This window comes from Takifugu flavidus, chromosome 15, assembly GCF_003711565.1.
Source record: "Takifugu flavidus isolate HTHZ2018 chromosome 15, ASM371156v2, whole genome shotgun sequence".
NCBI classification, from domain to species: Eukaryota; Metazoa; Chordata; class Actinopteri; order Tetraodontiformes; family Tetraodontidae; genus Takifugu; species Takifugu flavidus.
This window is the reverse complement of record NC_079534.1, coordinates 14338092-14346786: the sequence shown is the minus strand read 5'-3', so window position 1 is coordinate 14346786 and position 8695 is coordinate 14338092. Positions and strand designations below refer to the sequence as shown.

At 52.8% G+C, this 8695-nt stretch overlaps 1 protein-coding gene and 1 long non-coding RNA gene across 2 annotated transcripts; one reads left to right on the top strand and one right to left on the bottom strand.

Moving 5' to 3' along the window:
- Positions 1-250: 250 nt before the first annotated feature.
- LOC130539107 (uncharacterized) lies at positions 251-1303 on the top strand. Its single transcript, XR_008954026.1, has 2 exons — positions 251-986; positions 1136-1303. It is a non-coding gene; the product is annotated as an uncharacterized LOC130539107 (long non-coding RNA).
- Positions 1304-2817: 1514 nt separating this feature from the next.
- Positions 2818-5826, bottom strand: aqp4 (aquaporin 4). Its single transcript, XM_057057425.1, has 5 exons — positions 5720-5826; positions 5017-5425; positions 4778-4942; positions 4195-4275; positions 2818-3711 (listed from the first exon to the last, which is right to left on the bottom strand). Exons 1-5 carry the CDS (start codon positions 5809-5811, stop codon positions 3457-3459), a joined length of 1002 nt encoding a protein of 333 aa, XP_056913405.1. The 5' UTR covers positions 5812-5826; the 3' UTR covers positions 2818-3456.
- Positions 5827-8695: the final 2869 nt, after the last annotated feature.

The following is an 8695-nucleotide window of genomic DNA, read 5'->3' as shown; positions in this document are numbered from 1 at the left end:
TTTCCTCGTGGGGGCACGCGCGGCCCCCTCAGCGTGCCGAATCTGGCTAATTCACTCCTGAAGTGTCTCTCAGTGCGACAACAAGTGTGTGGCAAAGGTCAGGATCGGCCCCAGATGCCCCCTTCCCACCCACACTGGACACAGGAGTCAGTGACACTACTGTAAGTGGGGGGAGACAAGGTGTGTGTGGTGGGGGAGGGGGGGGCTGCTTGGGTAACGCTGGGAGGCTCTAATAAAATGTAATCCTATTATATGGTTCCCACTAGAGGGCAACAATAATAAAGGTTTCCCTAATAACAGCAGCACACCAAACCCAAATGGAAAACAGCTCCTCGGGTCACATCCCGCACTTGTACATATATCCTCTCATTAACCCGATCGCTGTTGGGCCACATTACACCGACGGGCCTCCGAGATTTAAGCCGCGATGGCGCAGCAAGAGTTAAGTCAAACAAATGTGTTTCATCAAACTGCAGTTTGGGCTGCTCTGCATAAAGGAATTGAGGCAGGGAGGAGGAGGAGGAGGAGGAGGAGGAGGAGGAGGAGGAGGAGGAGGACTAACGGAATGTGTGCGGGTGGAAAGTTGGAAGCAGAGCCCCGAGGAATCCAATCAGAACCTCCCCACCCGCCCTCTGCCTGTCCAAGCCACCGGGGTCTCAGGTGTGCGCTCCATGAGCTAATACCTCCCAAACCGGATTGTTTGTGTTGGAGTAATCAGGGTTCTGTAATGACGGTCCCGGAGTCACGGGGCGCTCGCACCCAACCGCCCCTGACGGTTCATTTACCTCGCCGGCCAGTCCAGGCGACACAAGAACAGAGCTTCTGATTCCACCAGATGAGCCTCCTCCCAGAGCAGCTCTGCTCCGGGTCAGCGCAGACGTCCGGCGGAAGCGGCGGGAAGGCGGCCGCGTTCGGGCGAGGAAGCGGCGCCTCCACTTCCTGCCGCCGTACGCAAACGCCCTCCAATATTCATCATAAGTGACAAGGTGAGTGAGGAGATCCATCACATTCTCAAGACAGCCGAGTTATTAAGTGCGCCGGTGTAACAGCATTACGGAAGCCGGAATAACAAAGTTATTCCTCCCTCTCCGTCTCCGTCTGTCCCCGCACACGCGTGTGCACGTGTGTCTGACAGCATCAGATGGCGGGAGAGCGTCGCACGCCTTCCTGTTCCTGCACCACCCTCCGAGCCCAGAGCGGCTCACTCAAGGCTCTTTCCAGAATCAAACAATTTCACGCAGCTACTGGAGGAGGAAATGAACTGAGCCCAGAGCAATAATAAAATTATACAAATGTTATTACAGACTCGCCTGCTACTGTCCTACTTTAATTCAAATTTGGACACTCCAGGCGCCGCTGGTGGCAGAGACCTTCCTGAATAAATCAACATTAGCTTACGTCTAAATTATTAAGGAAGTGGGAGACTTTCTTGTTTATAGTATGAATTATTAAACAAGTGTTTAACGCTGTTTTTCCCCTCACGAATCCCCAAATATTATTTGCTAATGATCTTAAAGGTGTGTGTTTTATCTTTCGCCCCTTCTGTCGAGTGCTGGGAATTGAGATTTGAGTTTGCTAGCTGCAAGAAGCCCGCCTGTTGTCGGCGCCATGAGGGCGAGGAGCAGCGGCGTCGCTCGTTGGCGTCGTTATGATGTGCAAATGAGACGCGATTTCCATCGCCGGCGTTGTCGGCGTCTGCTCCGCATCTGTACGTACAGTCATCAATTATGGAGGCGCCGCTTGCGTTTCAGCCTCCTAAACGGACAAAGGCGCGGATGAAAAGTGTTTTGCTGCAACCTTGTTGCTACGCGAGTGTCACAACTGAAACTTCGAGTGGTTTCCAACGGAGGGGTCGATTCCAGCATCCTTCAGCCTGCAGATTTATCACTCCATCCCCATCTGAAACCCAAACCGGCCCAAGATCCCCCCCCAACTGGGACCGTTCTCCTCACTTTCCCTCCACCGTTTAATCTTGCGATGGCCCGTTGTTGATAAATCTGAGCCCAGGGAGTCCATTTCCCATCATCCCGAAACATCAGATTTATGTGCTCGTTTATTTTGGCTGTAAAGATGATGAAGGGGAGCTGAGGGGGCGCTGGCCTCCAGCCACTGAGCCCTTCAGGAGCCCAGGCAGCGAGCCTGCAGGTAAAAGATAACGCTGCAGGAATCCAACATAAGGAGTCCTGGAAGGAGAGCATCAGTAGGTTTTAGAGTGGAAGGACAGCAGACATTATTTTGATGCATGTTAATGGGGGGCAGAAAAGGGCAGAGTTGCACCGAATATAAGGCTCTGACCAATTTCAAATCCAGTGGTGCTCAGACTTTGAAGACAAACCCCTGCTGCCCCCTGACATTAGTGCAACCTTCACGTGCAAGGCTCTTGGCTGCCCTCCCCTGGAGAAATACAGATGGGACCGCGATCGCCCGTAAAGCGGTTCTCATTATGGCCGCTAGATGGTGCTGTTGGGACGCAGCACAGCGAGAGGCGGACGTGGGAGGTTAAAATAAATACTGTCGGCCCTGCAAACGTAGCCGCAGACCAGGAGGTTGGGATCATTTCCTCCACGCTGCAAACCGAGATCGACTTTTTCCTCTGTTTCTTAGTGCCGGAGACAAAAATACAAAAAGCTCAGGTCTCTGGCGTTCCGGAGCGGGGGCCATTTCCTTTGCTGATGGGATGAGATTATGTGAAGCCACTCTCTGAGGTCTACCTCAATGTTGTGGGGAGATTAAAGGTAGATGAGACCATCCATCATTGATCCACAGTTTCAACCCCCCCCCCCCCCCCCCCCCCCCAGAGGCGCAGAAACGAGTGCACGCAGTGAAAGGCATTTTATTTCAAAACAACTACGACAATCATCACAGAGGACTGAAAGCCTGAACCAAAACGCTTCATTATCTCAGCAGTTGTTCAGCTGGGATCAGCCCCCAAAAGGTCAATCATTTAAATTCTCAAAGCCTGTTGCATCAAACATGATGGGAAGAAGAGACGCCGGCATGACGGATGCACTGGAAACAGAGAGCGACAGGACGCAGCTGGGAGGACTTTCTCCCAACTGTCCCGTATTAATTATCAGGGGAAAATGTCGCCCATTATTACGCAGCCAATACACGGAGCAAACAAACGCGGAGGCCACTGCGGCGACCCCGGCGTAATTGGTTGCCCGTCCACATATTTCTGGTGGCCGTTTAGCAGCGTTGAAAGGAACCTCTGTCTAAATGGTGGTGGGGGGGCCCCCGGGGGAGCGGCGGCCGTTCCCAGACGATTCTGAGGCCAAGTGATGAGATTCACATTAGCTCGGTGACAATGAGGGGAACTGGGGTTCGCCGTGGAGCCCGGCGGGCAGGAATTTCACTTTTCTCCGAGGTCCTGGAGTCGGACGGGACCAAGATGGAGTCGCCAAACTTTGACGGCCCCTTCTACAGATTGGTCTCTACTTCCAGCGCACGTGATAGTCATACGGAGGACAGCACCTCTCCCGCCGTGTCCTGGAAACACTCCTTTTTCTCGGCTTTCTCCAGATGGGAGACGGTGTGGACGGAGCCTGGTTTGATGGCGACGTCTTCCGCCTCCACCTCCCGGTACCTTCCCGCCGAGTCCTTGTGAAAGACCGTCTCCAGCCTCTTCTTGAGCTCCGGGTCGGGGCAGTACAGGTACTCGTAGAACCCGGCAGCCAGGATGGCCCCCAGGATGGGTCCCACCCAGTAGACCTGCCAGGAGCAGCAAGAAACCCCCCATTAGTTGGCTGGACATGTGACCACTCTGGCCCTGCCCCTTCCTGTAGGCTCCCCGGAGCTTCATCTGACACCACAGAGACAAACGTTACACAAACGTTATTAGCGCAGCACCGACAACACGACGCCGCGGTTTAACACCCCGTCCGGCCACATTCCATCAGCGTTCCACGTTAACATGCTGCATTTCCTTTATTTCCTGGAAACAGGATGTGAACTGATCCATCCCCAACCTATGGAAATGCATGGACTTTTCCAGGGATCTCAGCTTCCATCCACGGCTGCCTCAGCATTCCTGGCAGCGGCGCTGGAAATGTGACCTTCTCTTATTTCACGGTGGTGCTGCGCTCCAGTCCACCCTCTCCCAGCCTCGGCCACAGCTCATCACTGACGATGCATCCACAGGTTCAACCGGGCCACATATGCATGTATACATCCCCAGCTGGACGCGTCTCTTACCCAGTGGCTGCTGAAGTTGAGTGTGATCAGGGCCGGTCCAAAGGAGCGAGCCGGGTTCATGCTAGCTCCGGTATAGTTGATCTAAGAGATAACAAACAGTTTCACACAATATCGTCATCAACTGTTTTCCATAGGATGCCGAGTGCCTGTAAAGTGGGATCAACGGGACTCCTGATGTATATATTTACATGCATTGGTAAGACAGATGCAGGGGGAAGACAACATCCATTTCCCCGAGCGGCGGTGCGCTCGGCAGGTTCAGGGAAGCCCCAGAGATCGGTTGCTATGCGATGGCAGCCTCCAAATGAATGTGCACGTAGGTGTGAATCAGTGAGAAAGTGCACGGTGCGACACACAGAACAACACTTGCTTTTACAGCCTCCAGAGGCCAGGGCGAGGTTCTGGTTCCGGGGTGTTGTAGAAGAGGGCGGAGGGATATTTAAATCACCGCTGTTGGGTCGGGGGCACGAGAGGTGTCAGCTGATGTGAGGTGGGAGAACATTTGGGGCGATAAATTTATGAATCAGAAGGTTTTTCTGAGGGTGGTTTAGAAGAGGAGGAATTTCCTCTGGGACGAACTTACGGCAAAGAAGTGTCCGATGGCAACGGAGAAGCCGATGGCGAGGCTGGCGGAGCCCCCGAGGTCGGTGCGTTTGGGATCACAGGTGGCGAAGATGGTGAAGACCAGCTGGAAGGTGATGAGGAGCTCCACCAGGAGGCCGTGTCCGACCGAGATCTGAGAGTTGACCTGGGGAAGAGACTCCCAGTGAGACGAGCTGCACGGAAGTGCGTCAGCGAACGGGAAGAGCGGCGGACCCGTACCTCCGTGACACCCAGGGAGCCTCTCGCGGCCGCAGGCGTGACGAGGTGCAGGACCCCAGCGCCGGTCACAGCTCCCAGGCACTGAGCCAGCACGTAGAACAGCGCCTTGGCCAGGCTCAGCTTCCGGGTCACCACCATCGCCGCGGTGACGGCCGGGTTGATGTGTCCGCCGCTGATGTGGCCGAAGCACTGCACCATGGTGGCGATGCTCAGGCCGAAGCACAGGGAGATGAGCACCAGGTCGGCCGGGGGAGGAGAAGCCTCCCCCGCTTTCCAGCTGATGGTGGAGCCCAGGCTGAGGAGGACGAAGATGAAGGTGGCCAGGAATTCCCCGGACACGGCCCTCCAGAACTCCTTGGTCCAGATGCCTTTGAAAGCCGCCATGATGTCACAACGACGCAGGAACCTCCTGGCAGAGATAGAACACAACACGGACCAACGTCAGGGCTTCAACCTTCAACCCTTTCTTCGGAAGCTAACGATCAGGCTCGGAATTCCTTCAAGTATCCGCGTCCGTGGCTGCGGCCGCTCGGCTAATTCCGTCATTTCTCTCGGAGACTCACCAGAAACGTGAGCACGCTCCCCCTCCCTGTGTCCCTGACCAGCCCGATGTGCTCTCACTCATGAGTCCGGCTACGCACCCGGCGGAGACAGCTCTCCCCTCATGACAGCTAAAGGCTGGAACGGTTGCCGGGGTACTTACGGGAGCGTGTCGGGCAACGGGAGCGCGTCGGGCCACGGGAGCGCACGAGCGGAGCAGGGGGCAGGTCTGTCAGAGGGACGCCAGCCACACATAGTGGAGCTGGATCGAGTACAGCAGCTTTATTAAGTCACTAACTGGGCATCACCTCTCGGGAGTTAGGCTGCCTGCAGGGGGGGGGAGGGGGCGGAGCCATGAGATTTGCCTGCGGGGCAATTAGAGGCGCAGTTGCACTCGGCAACGCAGCAACTCAGGCAACCTCAGTGTTGCAGCCGGAGCAGAGCTAACGGAGAGCAAGAAAAGATGGGCTGAGTCTTTATTTTACTGTCCCCACGTCCCCCACGTCCCCCACGTCCCCCACGTCCCCCATCCCAGAGACAGGATGGACACATGTGGCAACATCTGTGCTAAGCCAGCAAATAATAGATGGATTTTATGACGAGAGGACGGGAAATGGGCCAGCAAAGAGCCATAAAGAGGCAGGAGACGTGCTGGTTGTATTCTGGGCGGTATGAAGACGCTCTTCTTCTTCTTCTTCTTCTTCTGGTGTTCTCATCTTCTGCCCTGGTGATCATCCAAGGTTCTCCAGGAAATGTCCTGTGTCTAATACAGTGGTGGAAGCTAAAAATAAAGGCACAACCACGAAGGCCGACTGGGGGTCCATGTTTTCATTGGACACACGTTTAGCATGGTTGCTGATGGCGACGAGCTAATGTGCTACGATCGGGATTTTAATCCACTTCCTGTCTCCACTGATGCGTGCAGTGTTCCACCAGCACGTTGATCCAGCCGTCCGGCACTAAATCACCATAAAAACAAATGAAAAGCTTCAATTAACTCGGAACTAAGATCCTAAGTCGGTGCTGATTCAGTCATAAAAGAAGAGAAAGTGCAGCGTCGCCCTACAGCTGCTCATGAATCAGCAGATAAACACGCCGTTCTGAGGGGAACAGGCAGTTTTTGGGGACAGGCTGTGGGCGCCACAGTTGCACCTCAGCCTGCTGAGCCCAAACGTGCGCAACGTGCGCTGTTTTCCCTTTAATATCAGCATGCACGGCACCACCTGTACGGTCCTTCCTGCCAACATGTGACTGACCTTGTTGTGAAAGAACCATTCCAGGGCTTTTCATGTGCTATCGTTTAGTCATTACACATTATTTTGAAGGCTCCTTCACGCTCCTTTAGGCAAACACAACGGGGCAACATGTGGAGCAACACGAGTGGAGGCATTCAGATTTGGAGATAATGAGGCCTGATAAACTCCAAAGTGCTTTTGGGGACCTTACTCTTGCTAATTCATGCCCCAGCTCTTTACCACAACGCTAACAATCACAACTACCGGATTTTCTGGACTATAAGTCGCACTTTGTTTCATAGTTTGTCAGGGGGTGCGACTTGTACTCCGGAGTGACTTATATGTTAAATAAATACATTATTATAGAATTTCACATGTTTGTTATTTTAACACTGACGACCACAAGAGGGCGCTCTAGGCGTGTGTACCTGAGGAACGAGTTCCTTTAGCGACGCAGAAGAAGAAGCGATGCTTCGTCTATGGAGTTGGACTTGATTGTTTGGTAAACTTGCTCGGATGTTCTTTATGCTATAGTTATCTAAATTAGCTGAATTTGTGACATTAGCATACCGAAACCCTATTGCTAATCCATGCTAATTGCCTTTCAAGATGAAATGTATGTTCTTGGTCTCGGATTTTATCAAATAAATTTTCCCCCAAAATGCGACTTATAGTCCAGTGCGACTTATATATCTATTTTTCTTCTTTATTATGCATTTTTTGGCTGGTGCGACTTAAACTCCGGAGCGACATATAGTCCAGAAAATACGGTAAATGCCCCATAAACACCAAACTGGATGTCTTCGCTTTGCCAGTGAAATATCAGTCCTGGTCCTTGTTCTGCAACATGTGCGAACACACACACACACACACACACACACACACACACACACACACACACACACACACACACAGAGTTAAATATATGCTATCACCAGAAGTTACTGAGACCGTAACCTTTGCTTTAACCTTTGACCTTAAGTGCCCGGCTGCTCTCCGCTCTGGGCTGGAACGTACGTAACGTCTCGCGTTTCCTCCCGTCGACGCGCTCGGAGGTTAATGAGCGTGCATGTCGGCAACAAGTGCACGTCTAATTTTTCGAGGAAGGCGCGCTGAAGCTCCACAGTCTTTATTTTTAGTGCTGCCGCGTGTTAAAGGTGATTATTATCGCTCCGCAGGTGCACGTGCACGTGCATGCACAGCGTGAGATAATCACTTACACACCCTGATAATTATGCACGCGCTGCGGCTTTGTTTACAGTGGTAAATATGACCACTAGGCTTGTTTATTTTACAGCAACATTTAAATCCCGCACACTGTATCAACTCGGAATCATAATGAGAGACATGAAACGGAGAATCTTGTGCTTCCTCCAGGCAGTGAACGCATCACAGCAGTTCCTCCTTCACTAATTAAAAGGTTGCCTTCATTTTTCATTGGTGCCCGTGTTTAATTTACAGTCAATTAATATTTGTGGACAAGACAGGAATCCTGTTGTGTTAGACGAGGCTGTTCGGTGTCATGCTAGCTCAGTCGTGAGCTAGCATTAGCTCTAAAGGATGTTTGTGTTGCTTAGAAAGAGCAGCTCCAGCTCTAGCGAACATTTCCTACGTTGCTACGCTTCGTTAGCCAGCCCGCTCTGCGCAGTGCCAAGTTTTCGACATTCCGCAGTGAAGAGAATCCCGACGCCGTTATTTAGGCCTGATTTAGCCTCTTCCTGAAAAAAAGGGACGTGCGAAAAGGGTTTGATGCTTATTGGAGTAAATGAAGCAAACGGGAACGACCTGCTTGTGACAGCACGGTTAACCTCTGACACAGAAAAACAAGCGTCTGACTCTACTCCACCCCCAACACGGGCCGTTCGGGGGGGGGGGGGTGTGGGGGGGGAGGGTATGCAGCATGA

Bases quoted from the DNA above. Each gene is read 5' to 3' on its own strand.
- aqp4 (XM_057057425.1), bottom strand. From the start codon at position 5,811: ATGTGTGGCTGGCGTCCCTCTGACAGACCTGCCCCCTGCTCCGCTCGT. The intron at 4,276-4,777 runs GTAAGTTCGTCC...GTTATCTCTTAG, and splicing joins CCATCGGACACTTCTTTGCC to ATCAACTATACCGGAGCTAG. The intron at 3,712-4,194 runs GTAAGAGACGCG...TGCTCCTGGCAG, and splicing joins TCAACTTCAGCAGCCACTGG to GTCTACTGGGTGGGACCCAT.